The sequence below is a fragment of the Acanthochromis polyacanthus genome, chromosome 22, assembly GCF_021347895.1.
Source record: "Acanthochromis polyacanthus isolate Apoly-LR-REF ecotype Palm Island chromosome 22, KAUST_Apoly_ChrSc, whole genome shotgun sequence".
Lineage (NCBI taxonomy): Eukaryota > Metazoa > Chordata > Actinopteri > Pomacentridae > Acanthochromis > Acanthochromis polyacanthus.
In genome coordinates, this window is record NC_067134.1 from 12,415,058 (window position 1) to 12,431,071 (window position 16,014).

Here is a 16,014-nt window from a genome sequence, read left to right on the forward strand (position 1 = left end):
ATAATAAGTTCTAAGAAGACTTTATCCAATAATTTAGAATTCTGGAGTGATTCTGCTTCCTGTTTGTACTCATTGAAAAATGACATGTCACCAGGAGATTGTTTTTAATTACAACAGGGATCATACCTTTAGAGCTAATGGTAGCAAATATGTAGTCAGTTGGGGAAAAAGTATCACATTCGTTGGGCTCTGTTGACACAATGGGTCCATAATATTCTAATCAGAATTAAGTGTCCCATTATACACTGCCCATCCAAAAAAGTTGCACACAAATATTTCATTTCTTTAGCGCTGAGAACAACACATTTGCCTTTGCATCATTCTGATAAGCTTCTGCAGTGTCACAGCATTTATTTTGGTCCAGAGTTGCATTAATTTTTGACCAAGATCTTGCTCTGATGATGTTAGACCGCACAAAGTCTTCACCAGAACATCCAAAAGATTCTCAGTGGAGCTGAGGTTTGGACTCTGTGGAGGCCAATCCATGTGTGAAAATGATGTCTCATTCTCCCTGAACCACCCATTCACAATGTTCCCTTGTATCCTGGCATCATCATCCTGGAACATGCCCATGTCATCAGGGAAGGAAAACTTCATTGATGGAAAGACCTGGTCAGTCAGTATATTCATGTAGTCAGCTGACCTCATTCTTTGGGAACATAACGTTGCTGAACCTGACCAACCCCAGATCATAACCCTAACCCCCACAGGCTTGTAGGCATGATGAGTACATCCCTTCATCTGCCTCTGTTCTTACTCTGATGCACCCATCACTTTGGAACAGGGTAAATCTGGACTCATCAGACCACACGGCCTTCGTCCATTGCTCCAGAGTCCAATCTTTGTGCTCCATAACAAACTGAAGCCTTTTTTTCTGATTAGTCTCATTGATCAGTGGTTTTCTTAGAGCTACACAACTGTTTAGTCTCAATCCTTTGAGTACCCTTTGCATTGTGCATATGGAAATGCTCTTACTTTCACTATTAAAGATAGCTGTGCGTTCGACTGTTTCCTGTAATTCTGTTTCCGATGATCATCGAAGAGTTTATTCTGACCACATTTGTTCCTCAAAGATCATGGTTCACGACTATCCTTACAGGTTTTAATAATGTGTTGGATAGTTCATAACCCGATTTTAGTAGCTTCAGAAATCTCCTTAGTTGTTTTCTTTGCTTGATGCTGGCCAATAATTTCACCTTTTAGGGTTAACATCCTTTCCACGACCACACAGGATATGTCTTCCGACATGTTTGATTTAGAAATGAGAAGGTCCTCATTACATCAGGTCGGGTTAAATAAGTTGTTGCCAGCTGAAACATATTTGTCACTGCAGTAATTATCCAATGGAAGACTCTTACTTATTTGCTTAGTTAAATCCAGGTGGTGATTTTTTATTTTTGGACAGGCAGTGTAGCCGACTTTCAGGATTGCTGGATTCTCAAAGATTGTCCTGTCTTCTCAATCTGTTTCCCCACTGGGGTTTTGCTGCTGTAATCTTAGAAAAACAACAGGTTGGAGTCAACATCAGAACCCTGTAGGTTCCTCTTACTGTCTTGATACTGAAGTAGTTGGACGATGAGTGTCTGAGGATGTTTGGTCTTGTCTTGGGTGGTATAAATATAGATAAACAAGGTGATATATACTTGCATTTTTTACTTAATTAGACAGAAACACTTGTCTTACAGGGTGCCTCATAGTTCCATCTAGCTGCATACACTGTTCTTTTCGCTGTTTCGGATAAATATTTACAAATAATCCTCAGTTTGAATCTTCAATCCACTGATGACCTTGTCTTGACCTTGTTTCTGATCTCCATGTCCTTACATTTCTCTTACATTCCGTTTTGCACGATAGATTTCCTTCCCCCATTTACTGCTCTCTTCCATCTTTTCGTTTTTCTTGCATTCTCCTCCATTTGTAGGACAGTTTGCATCTTCTTCTCATTCATTAATAATCCCCACGTACTTCTTTAGCTGGTCTTGCTCAAGCTGCTCTTTCGCTAATCTTCTTGAAGTCCACAGTAAATTATTTATACGATTTACTTAAGGCATAATTCAGCTATCTGATATGTTTCTATACTAGTGTTAGGGGTTTTGACTTCTAAAAACATCCTAGAAAGAACGTTGAGATTAACACTGGTTTCAGAGTTCTGTTTGTGAGCCATCAGTTTTAGTTTGTGGCTATTTTGCAAAGCAAATGTTGCGGTTATATTTAGAACCAAACAAAGGATGAGCAATTCCCTGGACAAACAGCGGGTATGGCTGATTAGTTTTTATAGCTCATTCACCTTTCTGAGCCGTGGTAGAGGACGTTTACTGAGAAATATTAGCGACTCTGCAATGGGAAGTGTTCAGATTTGGGCCGAAAGTCACGAGAATTGGTGAATCTGATGCTTTTATTTTGAAATGCCTACTGAGATGGTTATAATGTAGAGTCATTTTTCCTCTTTTGCAAATTCCAGGCTTCACCAAAAGAGTTACTTTAGGCTTAGAAGATCCCCAGTTCAAATCCCGGGGTGGGCCTGGGATCTTTCTGCATGGAGTTTGCATGTTCTCCCTGTGCATGTGTGGGTTTTCTCCGGGTACTCCGGCTTCCTTCCACAGTCCAAAAATATGATGAGGTTAATTGGTTACTCTAAATTGCCCGTAGGTGTGAATGTGAGTATGATTGTTTGTCTGTATATGTAGCCCTGTGACAGACTGGCGACCTGTCCAGGGTGTCCCCTGCCTTCGCCCAAGTCAGCTGGGATAGACTCCAGCACCCCCCGCGACCCTAGTGAGGATAAAGCGGTGTATAGAGAATGGATGGATGATGGATTTTCTTTTGAAACGTTAGACTATACAGCCAGATTATTCATTAAACCAAGAGCAGCTTCAGTAATTAGTTAATCCTCTGTTCCCCAAGCAGTATCGGGACATTTATTTTTCGAATTTTTTTTTGCTTCTGTTTTCCTCACTGGATCATTTTTCACTGCAATAGAAAGTCCTGCACCTCTATGGAAACACCACAACCATTTTTTTTATAAGGAAAGATAACTTAAACATCTATTTTGTGCATTACAATGCCATTAGAATGCTATAAATTCTGAAGAATTAAAGCTGATTTTCTTGGATTATTTATCTTACAAAAATAATAGCATGTACAATATTTTCACAATTGGCCACAGGTGTTATCAATCTATAGCTCTTTTACTACTTGAATTTTTAGTTTACTTCAATACTTCTGATCTATTTTGGGTATACACAGCCTGCAGTTCAAACGAGTTCGGCGATAAAGTCCTTCCATTTTTGTCACATCACTGCAGTTTTGTGAAGCTGTTTATTTTTGGTGTAAATCTTTGAATGACACGTGTAGACTACAATGATTTTGATGAAACATCATGATTTTGAGCTTAGGTTTGGTTAATTTTTGTCATCGTGTCACAGAAGATGCGCTGAAGGGCCACTGCAGAGTTTATAAAAAAATCCATTGATTCTGTAATTTTGTGTAAACTTCAATGATAAATTGTGTAATGTTGGTCATTTTTTCAAGCCAACATGCCTTTAAAATATGCTAGTTTTCATTTTTGAAATGTTTTATCTTACTTTTAGCTTTCTTGCAGCTTTACCAAAGTAAGAATACTTAAGGGTTTTTGGATTACTGGACAGAATTCGATTTGTCCGCGGGCCTTTCTTCAGGCTCTGCAAACTTTCACACATGAAACTACCACTTGAAACTAACTGTTGGTGAAAATACCAACAAAAACAATGCAACATGCTGCCCTGACCTGGACTTTTAAGGCCAAACAACGTCTGTAGGAGCTGCTTTGTTCGTGGACACTTGGAGCTGCTCAGCTGTCAGATAGCACGAGGTAACAGCGAATACATTAATGCGCATCCAAGTGCACGGAAGCATCTGTTGCACTTTTCTGTCCCGTCTGTGAATTCTCAATTTTTCACACACCTGCTAGAGTGAGAGGAGTTTAGTAATCCAACCTATGGCAACAGTCACTGTATTAGCAGACTGGAAACATTATGCGGTTCACTCGGTGGGGAAGATGTTTCCTATTTTTTTCACATTTGTGCAGATTCAGAAGCACAGGGGTGGCATATTGTTCCAGCATATGTTAGCGCTGAGATGACAGACCTTAAGTAAAAACCTGCCACATGCTTGTAATGCCTTATGTGTGCTTCCATATGCAGACACCAGTTGGAGGGCAGAGCTGCAGTGTCTGTGTCCAAGCTTTTTATTGAGAAAGGCAGATCAGATAATTAAGCAGGTGGAGCTTTGAACATATTGCATTTGCTCCAGATACTCTATAAAATAGAAAAATACAGGAAATAATGGAGTTTTCAGTATGTAGACTGAGGTAAAATGGGATCATGTTTGTGTAATTTTCGTTTTTTTTTTTTTTGTTTTTTTTTTTAAATTTCAATGTATGCAGTGTCTGAAGCATATGAGGTTATAGAAATGATAAGGAACTCCATTAATTATGTCCTAAGACAGTCAAAACTCTAAATTTAAAATAATTTCTAGACCTCAACATGTTTTTTTCGATCTTAAAGTGAAATACTGCATTGCTCAATGATAAACTGAGGTAGCGTAGCCGAGCTAGACCCATGTTTCTGAAGGCACAAGGGTCTAGGGCCGTTCGACAGGGAGGGAGGCGGGCTAAAAGGTTGTCTATCAAATCACTCTGCAACAATTGGGTAGGTATACAACCAATCAGCGCAACGAATAGGCTGACGTAGTTCCGAGAGTGCCGGCGGATTGTGGCTAAGTCCCATTAGCTTCCCAACCAGCGGAGCCAACTGGTATATTAAGAATTTGCCATATCCCGTCGGCATAAGTCCAAATACGTCTTTCTTCTCAGTGAAACACTTCAGTGCCGTCCTTTGTTTATCTTTCAAGTTGAATTTTAGCTTCAAATCTTTAAGGGCTGTGGCCGAAGCCGAGTCGAAAGATAACTGTTTACACACATGGACAAAATTGTTGGTACCCCTCAGTTAAAGAAGGAAAAACCCACAATTCTCACTGAAATCACTTGAAACTCACAAAAGTAACAATAAATAAAAATTTATTGAAAATTAAATAATCAAAATCAGCCATTACTTTTGAATTGTTGATTAACATAATTATTTAAAAAAACAAACTAATGAAATAGGGCTGGACAAAAATGATGGTACCCATAACTTAATATTTTGTTGCACAACCTTTTGAGGCAATCACTGCAATTAAACGATTTCTGTATTTGTCAATGAGCGTTCTGCAGCGGTCAACAGGTATTTTGGCCCACTCCTCATGAGCAAACAGCTCCAGTTGTCTCAGGTTTGATGGGTGTCTTCTCCAAATGGCATGTTTCAGCTCCTTCCACATATGTTCAATGGGATTCAGATCTGGGCTCATAGAAGGCCACTTTAGAATAGTCCAACGCTTTTCTCTCAGCCATTCTTGGGTGTTTTTGGCTGTGTGTTTTGGATGGTTGTCCTGTTGGAAGACCCATGACCTGCGACTGAGACCAAGCTTTCTGACACGAGGCAGCACATTTCTCTCCAGAATGCCTTGATAGTCTTCAGATTTCATCGTACCTTGCACACTTTCAAGACACCCTGTGCCAGATGCAGCAAAGCAGCCCCAAAACATTACTGAGCCTCCTCCATGTTTCACCGTAGGGACAGTGTTCTTTTCTTCGTATGCTTGGTTTTTGAGTCTATGAACATAGAGTTGATGTGCCTTACCAAAAAGCTCCAGTTTGGTCTCATCTGTCCAAAGGACATTCTCCCAGAAGCTTTGTGGCTTGTCAACATGCATTTTTGCAAATTCCAGTCTGGCTTTTTTATGAGTTTTTTTCAGCAGTGGTGTCCTCCTTGGTCGTCTCCCATGAAGTCCACTTTGGCTCAAACAATGACGAATGGTGCGATCTGACACTGATGTACCTTGGCCTTGGAGTTCACCTTTAATTTCTTTGGAGGTTGCTCTGGGCTCTTTGGATACAATTCCAACGATCCGTCTCTTCAATTTGTCATCAATTTTCCTCTTGCGGCCACGTCCAGGGAGGTTGGCTACTGTCCCGTGGGTCTTGAACTTCTGAATAATATGAGCCACTGTTGTCACAGGAACTTCAAGCTGTTTAGAGATGGTCTTATAGCCTTTACCTTTAAGATGTTTGTCTATAATTTTTTTTCGGATGTCCTGGGACAATTCTCTCCTTCGCTTTCTGTTGTCCATGTTCAGTGTGGTACACACCTTTTCACCAAACAGCAGGGTGACTACTTGTCTCCCTTTAAATAGGCAGACTGACTGATTATGAGTTTGGAAACACCTGTGATGTCAATTAAATGACACACCTGAGTTAATCATGTCACTCTGGTCAAATAGTTTTCAATCTTTTATAGAGGTACCATCATTTTTGTCCAGGCCTGTTTCATTAGTTTGTTTTTTTAAATAATTATGTTAATCAACAATTCAAAAGTAATGGCTGTGTTTGATTATTTAATTTTCAATAAATTTTTATTTATTGTTACTTTTGTGAGTTTCAAGTGATTTCAGTGAGAATTGTGGGTTTTTCCTTCTTTAACTGAGGGGTACCAACAATTTTGTCCACGTGTGTATTGTGCGCCGGTTGTTTCTGTCAGAATCGTCGTGCCTCTGTCGTCACTTAGTTACGCCCGCCTTCTGACTCTGCACTTCATGGTGATTGGTTCGGCCAGTTTTAGGAGAATCCAACCTCGAGCCTTATGGAGGGTAACGAGACCCACCCTGGCAGAGAATTAAATTCGTTGCCGTGGGTTGTCTAGTGCGGCTAGGCTAAAACTGAGGCACAATATTGTTGAAATTTCATTCATTTTTCTTAACAAATTCAGGATGCTGGTGGTGACCCCAAAGGGAGAACGCACAGAGCAAGCCAGGTCAGGTCAAAATGAAATAAGTTTTTTTTTTTTTTTACAAAAACTGTACTAATACAAGCAAGGCTGGAGGGAGGAGTTCGAATTAAACAAACTATAAATCTAAACTAAAGCAAACAGTAACAGAGGAAACTAAAGCCAGGTTAAGAAATATGTGATTAAACTAGGTTCAACTATCAAGGCAGAACTCACTACAGGGAGGGTGAGGTGAAGGCAAGCTCAGGAAGATCGACGGTCTGGAGAACACACGCCGACGCTGCTGGGAATGCGGTGGAGAGCGGCAGCTGCCAGAGGGGAAAACCAGGGGTGAAGCTCATCCTCAGGAATCCAGCGATCCAATAAGCGTCCGAGATTGGGCAGAGCAGATGGAGGGACGGGTTTCCCAGTGGACTGCTGGGCTTGGCAAAGTTGGGTAGAATCGGGACAGTATGGTCAGTGGATCTGCAGGCAGAACTGACAGGAGTTTATAGGGAGCGACCAGAGAACTTTCAAATGTGCTAATCCAACCTGACCGACTTTACATCAGAGCTGATGCTATGATCTGGCAGGGAGTGGAGTCACGAGCTGGGTTTTATGGAGTCCGAGATGAGCCAGGTGTGCCCGGAGTTCCTCCTGATTGCAATAGCAGATCAGTCACAGCCGCCCGCTGGAGAGTGGTGACAGGAAAGAGAGGGAGAAACAGAGGGAGAGCAGCAGAATGAGAGGAAAAGGGAGGTAAAAAGGGGTCAGGTCGAGGGCAAACGCAGGGTGAACATTTTCACAATGTGCTTTTTGGCACTAAAACAAAGGAAAAAATTGGATTTGATGTTTGTTTTTTTTAATAGGATATGTTATGATTTTACTGGTCCAGCCCACTTCAGATCAAATTAGACTGAATGTGGCCCCTGAACCAAAATGAGCTCTAAGAGTGTATTTCTGCTCCTCCACACCTTCATTTAGACAAAGAGGGTAGTTATTTAAGCTGATTGGAACACAAAAAAAGGAGCTTTGGATAACCACAGGGTTGCTTTTACAAATTAAGGTTGTCTAACATCTGCTTAAAGTGAGAAAAGGGAACATTTGGAAGAAGAAACAGAACAATCTTCCACTCAGGTTCAACATTTGTTATTTCTGAAGTATGTAACTTGAGTTTTGTGTTGAGTTTTTTTGGGGAATATTGGGTCAACAATGAGCCAAATGGCCTCCGACTGATGCTCTCTGACTCACAAACAGCAGTCTTGTGATCCAAGGTGATAAGGCTAATCATTAAAGCCAGCTGACATGCTGACATGTTGGCAGAAGAGCTGGAAAATGAGAGTGCTGCTCACTCACTCCAGACTTAAATTTCTAGGAATTATCTCACAATAAGTGGTATTTTATGGATAATATTCAAATTGAGTGAAAGAAACCAATCAAATATTAAAGAACTTGTAAAAATATAAAGCACTCTGCTCTGTAATTGATTTGTCAGATCAAAAATGTAGTGGACCTTCAAATGAAAAGACCAGTTTTAAACGGTTTTAAGATGGGCAATTTGAAAGGAAAAACATCCAACACGGAGGAGTCAGCAGATGGGATGTGTGTGTCTGTTTATTTCCCTCCTTTGTTCTGCACAATCAGTGCAACAACCTTTCAGAAACTGTGATTATTTTGTTCCAGAACTCTCGGGTCAGCTTTGTCTCCCCGAAGGCCTCTATTGCTTGGACCGACTCCTGTTCTGTGCCTGGTTAAGAACCTTTCGAACTAACAAACAGGCTCTGCAGAGTTCAGCCGTGATGACTCTGCAGGAGTCTTAACTGTTGATTCCTGGAACACAATGCAGGATGCAGTGCTGCTTGATACCACATGATTTTCCCGGAAGAACAACCGACAGTTTGTGTTTCCTGATATGAGGACAAGCTGTTTGTTGAGGCTCATGTGCATTCCCTTTCAAACAAGAAGCTTTTGGGGATGTTTGAGCTGATCAGCTTTACATTTGCTTCTTATGAATGGAGAGATGTACACTACTATTCAAAGTCTTGGGGTCAGCCAGACAATTTAATGTTTTCCACGAAAGCTCACACTTTTATTCATGTGCTAACATAACTGCACAGAGGTTTTCTAATCATCAGTTAGCCTTTCAACACCATTAGCTAACACAATGTAGCATTAGAACACAGGAGTGATGGTTGCTGGAAATGTTCCTCTGTACCCCTATGGAGATATTCTATTAAACATCAGCCATTTCCAGCTGGAATAGTCATTTACCACATTAACAATGTCTAGATTGTATTTCTGATTAATATAATGTTATCTTCATGAAAAAAAAAAAAGCTTTTCTTTCACCATACCCTGTAGAATAGCATAACACAGGAATTAATGCAGTTTTCAGTCTGTAGATTGAGGTAAAATGGGATCATGTTTTTGTAATTTCTGTTTTTCATTGCAATGTCTGCAGCATATGAGGCCACAGAAATGATAATAAACTCTGTTGTTCATGCCATAACACAGTCAAACATGCAGCCAGTGGGCCAAAACTGGGCCAATCCAGACTGCAGGACAACTTTGTACAGCAGGCACATATTGAGACGACCTCAAGACTTAGCTATATGAGTCAGTGACGCCAATATCTCACAAGGATTTAACCCTCAATTCTTCAGAGATTCAAATTCAGAATTCAAATTCACGGACTTTTCTTCTTAGTTGAGTTGCTCTTAAAGTATTTTTTTGCAGTGAACATCACGCATGTGTCCGTTTTGCCACTTCTGCAAGTATGCTTGTAGCGCTAGCTCTCTTTTGACTATACAAGAGCAAGGCCCTGGGTCCTTGATAACCATGAGTAAATACACAATACTCAAATAATTAAAATAGCAAACATTTATATAGAACTGATTTTTTGGAAAAATAATAAAATAAAATGAAAATCAACCGATATGTCACATTCACATATACATATGGGCCCTTTATGAGTACCAAAGTAAACTAAAGCCGGCAAAATAAACAAAAGCAAAGTTCAGGCCTGATTCCAGGGGTAGACTCCGGTCCTCCGCTCCTCTCAGCAAACAACCGCAGGTAGAAAGCTCCTCGCCAAAGTCCGTCCTCCTGCACTTGACTCCTCTTGTCGCTCAAGAGAATAACAAAAGGCGGCTCACACGTGTAGCTGGGAAGTCCTCGCTGTGCTAGTAAGGCTAACAGCTAGCCACGGCGTTCCGTGCGTCAGTCCGACGACACAGTTTATACTACACAGATGGAAAAACGGACGAGCCGACGTCGGGTGGACAGTCGGACAATGTTCTTCTCCCCCATGTAGCCGTTACTTTTATCACAAAGCTCACCACTGTCGGCTTTGCATTTTTCTCTTGACTTTTTCGTCCGCTTTCTTCCTCCTCCTTCCTTCCTCTCTCCTCTCTTCCTGTCCTCCTCAGACCGCTCGATCCCCCTGCTGGCCATTTCAGAAAACTACAACATTCTTCCCAAATTAATTGCAACATAACTATGTACATACAGAACATGTTTAACTACACCTACCAAATAAATTTATGCTGTAGAAAATAAAATAACACACATAATTTGTAAACATAAATAAAACATTGAACATTTTAGAATACCTGTTCTTTCATATAATGAACAATGAAACTTAGTGTGTTACATGCTGCTGTACTTAAGTTATTTCCATCAGATAGTATATATAGTATATATTTCTTTTTCTAAGCCACCAATTTTAAGATATTGGTGGATTCCAGCAATCTCCCCGACATAATTAAGAAAATATATCTCTCTTACCAGCATTTTATGATGAGATATATGTGAAAACTTAACCCAATCATAAATATTAGTTTCTACACATTGTAAAGACTACTATATTAAATCTACATTATCATATTTTTGTCAATTTAAAAACCCTGTACAATATAAATTTTCTACAGATTTTGTGCCATTTTGTTATTTTTCTACTTATGGACAAATCTGTGCAATATTATTGGTTCTTTGTCAGTATTTCTACTACTGAAAGAATCTGTGCAATATAATTAATATGTGCAAACAGTTATTTCCATTCAGAGGAATTGTTGGGGAGTTAGAAGTTGTACTTATATGTGTTTTTGGTTTATTTTTCTACTTGCAATATCACCTTTGCTTATTGTCCTTATTGTTTCCACCTGAAACAGTGCAAAATTACAAATCAATAAAGGCTTATTCCATCATAACATATATCAAATGATGGAATATATGGATAGTACAGACTAATCTTAAAAAAGTAAATAAAGAAAAGAAAAGTAAAATAAGGCACAACATGTATGGTTAGACCTTATAATAACATTCCAAGCTTGGAAGTAAAGGTAGTGAAGTTACACAGAAAACAGCCTCAGGTTAGTGTGGTTAATCAAATAAGAACATAAAAGCTTCTCAAATGGAGATGGTTGTGTTTTTTTTTCATGAAATGCATTAGGTCATGTTATTTTCTCTTGTTTTCAGTGTTTTCTTTCATAATGCATTGCTCTGTGGGAGCACTGTCATCAATAGGAAGGACCTTCAAGACCGCATTATAAGTACCTGATAAGTGGTGTCCACATGATTTTAAGATATTATAATATTGACATACTGCAGCACAGTGCTTCTTACTGGTACTAGGGCCAAGATTTGACACATGGTGTTTTCTTTTTTGGTATTAGAAATCTTTAATTTTTTCACCACAGAAATATCCCACTGCAGCGACTAACCATACAATACCGTACTCAACTTTGTGCAAGAAAAGGTGTTTCTTTCAGTCAGATTTTTATGCTTTACGTGGTCACATCTGGTCCTATAACACTTTTAAAAATGTGGATGTTTTTTCCCAACTTTTAGCGATGTCTACCAGTCTGTTTTGAACCACTCAAGACCAACACTTTTTACTTGTTATTCCTGTTGTATTGGGAGCCATAGAAAGTGAAGAGTCAAAAAAAATGAAATTCCCATTCACGGACACACGTCCTGGTAGCCACACGGCTGTCTAAAACTGCACAAAACTTGTTCAGTAACACACAAACACACCCACACTGAGAGTACATCAATGTTCTCTGTGGCTCCCAAGCTGCAATGTGTGACTCAAGATCAGTCCTTCGTATTGCACACTGAGATACACAACACCTCCCACCCATCAAACATACACTCAGAAGCACACAAACATGCCAAAGTGTCAGCTCCAAGGTTGTTGCCAGGCTTTCACTCCCCCTCACCTCTCCAAAGTTAATGAAATCGCTCCCACAAAGTCACCAGGGAGGTAACTTTTTACTAAACAATCCCCCCCACCCCCACCCCCACCCCCAAAAAAATAAAGATAATTTTTTAAAAAAAAATAGCATGCTGGGAAACACTGAATATTAAGAAAATGTGACAACAAACCTGGAAACGTGTCATTTATGTATAAAGGACACAGAACATTTTGTCAGCTCAAGCATTCAAATTCTGAGTCACCTCGAAATGCATTAGCTTTGAACAGAGGCAGCAGAAAAAATAGATGAAAGGCTCTGAATCTAATGGACAGTTACATTGTTGAAACGAATTATCGGGCTGCTTGAAAATGGTTTGAAGGAAAAGCCAATTTGCAGACTCACATTAAAAACCGATTATTTAATGTGGCCATTATGCTTTAAATGGTGATGAATGGGATTGTAATATTTTGCATGTTTCTTTGTGTTTTATGCTTCATTTATGCATGCTGGCAAGATATCAAGGTTCAAAGTTTACATACAGTAAAAAAACATGTTTCTCTATACTTTGAAATTCTTTTTTTGCAAATGACATCACATACCAGATAATATAACTCTAAGTACAAAATAGAATGAAAAAAGAGAAATAGAAATAAAGTAAAATAAATATAAAAAAATAAAAATAAAGAAGAAAAGCATTCAGAGAGCGCAGCGCTCCGTCTCATCTGCTCAGTCGTATCATTTCCGATGGCTCCTCAATAACAATTGACCTGTGCTATGCATGTGTATGTTATGTACAGATACAGAATCACGTGACCAAAATATGTAAATATGTAATGAGCGGCAGGAATTGATGGGACTCAGAAACACCCCAAAATTTCATCAGTTATTCTCTGTAGTATTTCCAACAGATACTTCCCAATAAGTCCGCAGCGGCTGATTTATAGTACGACTGCAAACTGTAGCTTGTCATAGTTACAGAGATGCTGTGTACTATCTCGCAATAATGCAGAAATCTTTAACAAATCCTTGGATCCAGACTATAAGCTGCGTCACTGCCAAACTCTAATCGCGTGATACTTGTGTCATTTCTGACCTTGCCTGAAGATTTCATCCAAATCTGTTTTTGAGTAATGTTGCTAACAGACAGACAGACGGACAAATGTATGCCGATCATCACATAACTCTGCTGCATTCCTCAATGAAGTAAAAATAGATAAATACAGGCAATTGACTGTAAAAAAAATATGGAGTAGTGCCATATTATCTTCATGTGCCTATCATACCTCACATTAAATATGTTTGATTTTATCTTCTCTCTCTTCCAGGGATCCAAACCAACCGGTTCCACAGGACACTAAATTTATCCACACGAAGCCCAACCGGTTCGAGGAGGTTGCATGGACCAAGTACAACCCCAAGGACCAGCTTTACCTTCACATCGGTTTAAAACCTCGAGTGCGAGACCACTACCGCGCTACCAAAGTGGCATTCTGGCTGGAACTAGTCCCACACCTTCACAATATAAATGAGTTCTTTCAATATGTGTCTACTACTACCAAGATACCACCACAGGACACCACCCCCTACCCTTACACCAAGCGGTTCCCGGGTAAAAATAGCTGGCCGTCCACCACGCGCCACCCAGGGGTGCCGCCGCCCAACACCAAACAGACCACAGATCAGCGCAAGAGCAGCGACCTGACGGATGAGTCGACTGTCGTGATCGAAACCAAGCGGGACTACTCCACCGAGCTCAGCGTCACCATCGCCGTCGGGGCATCGCTGCTCTTCCTCAACATCCTCGCATTCGCCGCGCTCTATTACAAGAAAGACAAACGGCGGCACGAGTCCAACCGTCGTGTCCCCACCCCACAGCGCAACTCCACCCAAGCCAACGCCCCGTCCGCAGCCAACGATGTGGCGCACCTTCAGAGCGAGGAACTGATGTCGCTGCAGATGAAGCAGCAGCAGCTGGAGCATGAGCACCACCATGAGTGCGAGTCACTGCAGACCCACGACACGCTGCGACTCACCTGCCCGCCCGACTACACCCTCACCCTCCGCCGGTCGCCCGACGACATACCCCTGATGACGCCTAGCACCATTACCATGATCCCCAACTCCCTGGCTGGCATGCAGCCTCTGCACAACTTCAACACTTTCGGTGGCAGCCAGAACAGTACCAACCTGCCCCACGGCCACTCCACCACTCGGGTATAGCTCAGCTGGGCGCCGGACTCCCTTCTGAATCCCACACAAGGCAAATATTGAGCTGTGTGCAGCACAGACTCCAAAGTCACAGCAGATGTTATTTTGCTACCATGCCTTCTTGAAAAAGTATATACAGTATAAAATGATCATAAACTCATGAAAATATTCAAAGTGAATGTTACTATAGTAATAACTCTTTCTGGAGCGAAGCTTCACGGAAGGTTTTGGAGGAGTTTTACCAAAAGAAAAAAGGCAGCCGGTGGATGACTGTTACTGTAATATTCTTACAATACAAAAACGAACCGTTTCTGTGTCGACAAAAGGAGCCTTCGTGAAGGCTTTGTGCCATAGATACACACTAGCTAAACAGCGGTGAGAGTTGTTGAAAAAGCAACAATGGAAACATCATCTTTTCATGATCCGTCATCCATCAGACACCTGAACTTGGGCACAGAATTCTAGACCCCAGCCTGAAATGTATTTATGAAAACTTTGTAAAAAAGAGCAGAAAAAAGAAAAACACAAGAAAAAAAGGTATATAGTTGTGTGTGGAAATTGAAAAAAAGAAAAAGTTTTTAAAAAGAGAAAAATATCAAAAGAGCTCCTTCGATTATCGTTTTTTTTTTTTTTTGGCTGAGATCTTTTTTGGTTTTTTCTTTTTCAGGTCGTGCTTTCTGTTGAGGTGTGTGTAAATATATATTCGTCATTCTCCCCCTCCCCCTGATTACAACCTGTGTTTCATTAGTTTTTCACAGATATGACCAAAATGCGAACACAATCCCATCCTTGGAGAGTTGCACACCATTGCAAGTCATCACATACTGTCTCGTGCATTGCTTTGTGTCCACTCTTTAGACGTTGCATGTCCAGGAAGAGCTTTACTCTGCATTCTCCGTGCGAGAATGGCGACTGACTGACTCCCATCAACCCTCCGTCATCCTGTTATGCTTTTAGTAGTTTATTTCTTTGTGGGCTTTTTTATGTCTTGCAATCTCAGCACTGCCTGAGCTTACAATGTGACCAGCAATGTATTATTTAGAAATAAAAAAGGCAGTGAATTATTTTTTTCCTGTATTAATATTAGTTGGATATGTTTGTAAAGAAATATATGTTAGATATTTCAAATTGTCATATGCTAGCAATATGTAAAGTATTGTGCCAGGCTTGTGATATTTTGGGTTACAAAAAGCAAGTGAATGAGTGTAAATATTAATGATATTAATTATTATAAAATTACAACACAGTAACCATTAACTCTCTTTCCGTTTTGCATCCTATTACGACAAAAAAAAATGAACGTACGTCGAGAAGATTTTAAGCTACATTTGTAAATTCGATAAAAGATATATTCTTGGTCCCTAAACCAGTCAAGATAACAAGGGTTTTAATGTAGAGTTTTAAAATCCTTAGTTTGTCTTATATTTGTTTGCGGTTTTGCCTTAAGTGATAATAGAAATATTTCTGGCTGGACACCTGTATAAACTTTTTCTGCAACATTTTTAATAAAATATCACAGTATTTTCTAAAAAAAAAAAACAGAAAAAATGAAACGTGGGAAGTTTAATTGGATTTGATTGGATGGTTTGTGTGTTTTGTGTGTGGCTGCACATTTTTTTTACTTGAACCAGGTGGATTTAAGAGGTAAGAGTCCATTTTATTATTATACTTGTCACTGTTCCGCTATGAAGTTTTTTCTTATTTAGTAGAGATCCTGAATTTTTTCAAGCCGGGTCTATTCACGTAATCATTGCAATGACACTGCTTCTCCT

General features: G+C 40.1%; 1 protein-coding gene across 1 annotated transcript in view; it reads left to right on the forward strand.

The window, feature by feature from the left end:
- The window catches only part of nlgn4xa (neuroligin 4 X-linked a), a 158,714-nt gene extending 142,900 nt beyond the window's left edge, over positions 1-15,814 (forward strand). The window contains exon 6 of the mRNA XM_051943089.1: positions 13,360-15,814. Within this exon, the coding sequence (XP_051799049.1) occupies positions 13,360-14,254 (895 nt within the window). The 3' untranslated portion in view covers positions 14,255-15,814. The remainder of the gene's footprint in view (positions 1-13,359) is intronic.
- The last annotated feature ends 200 nt before the right edge of the window (positions 15,815-16,014 follow it).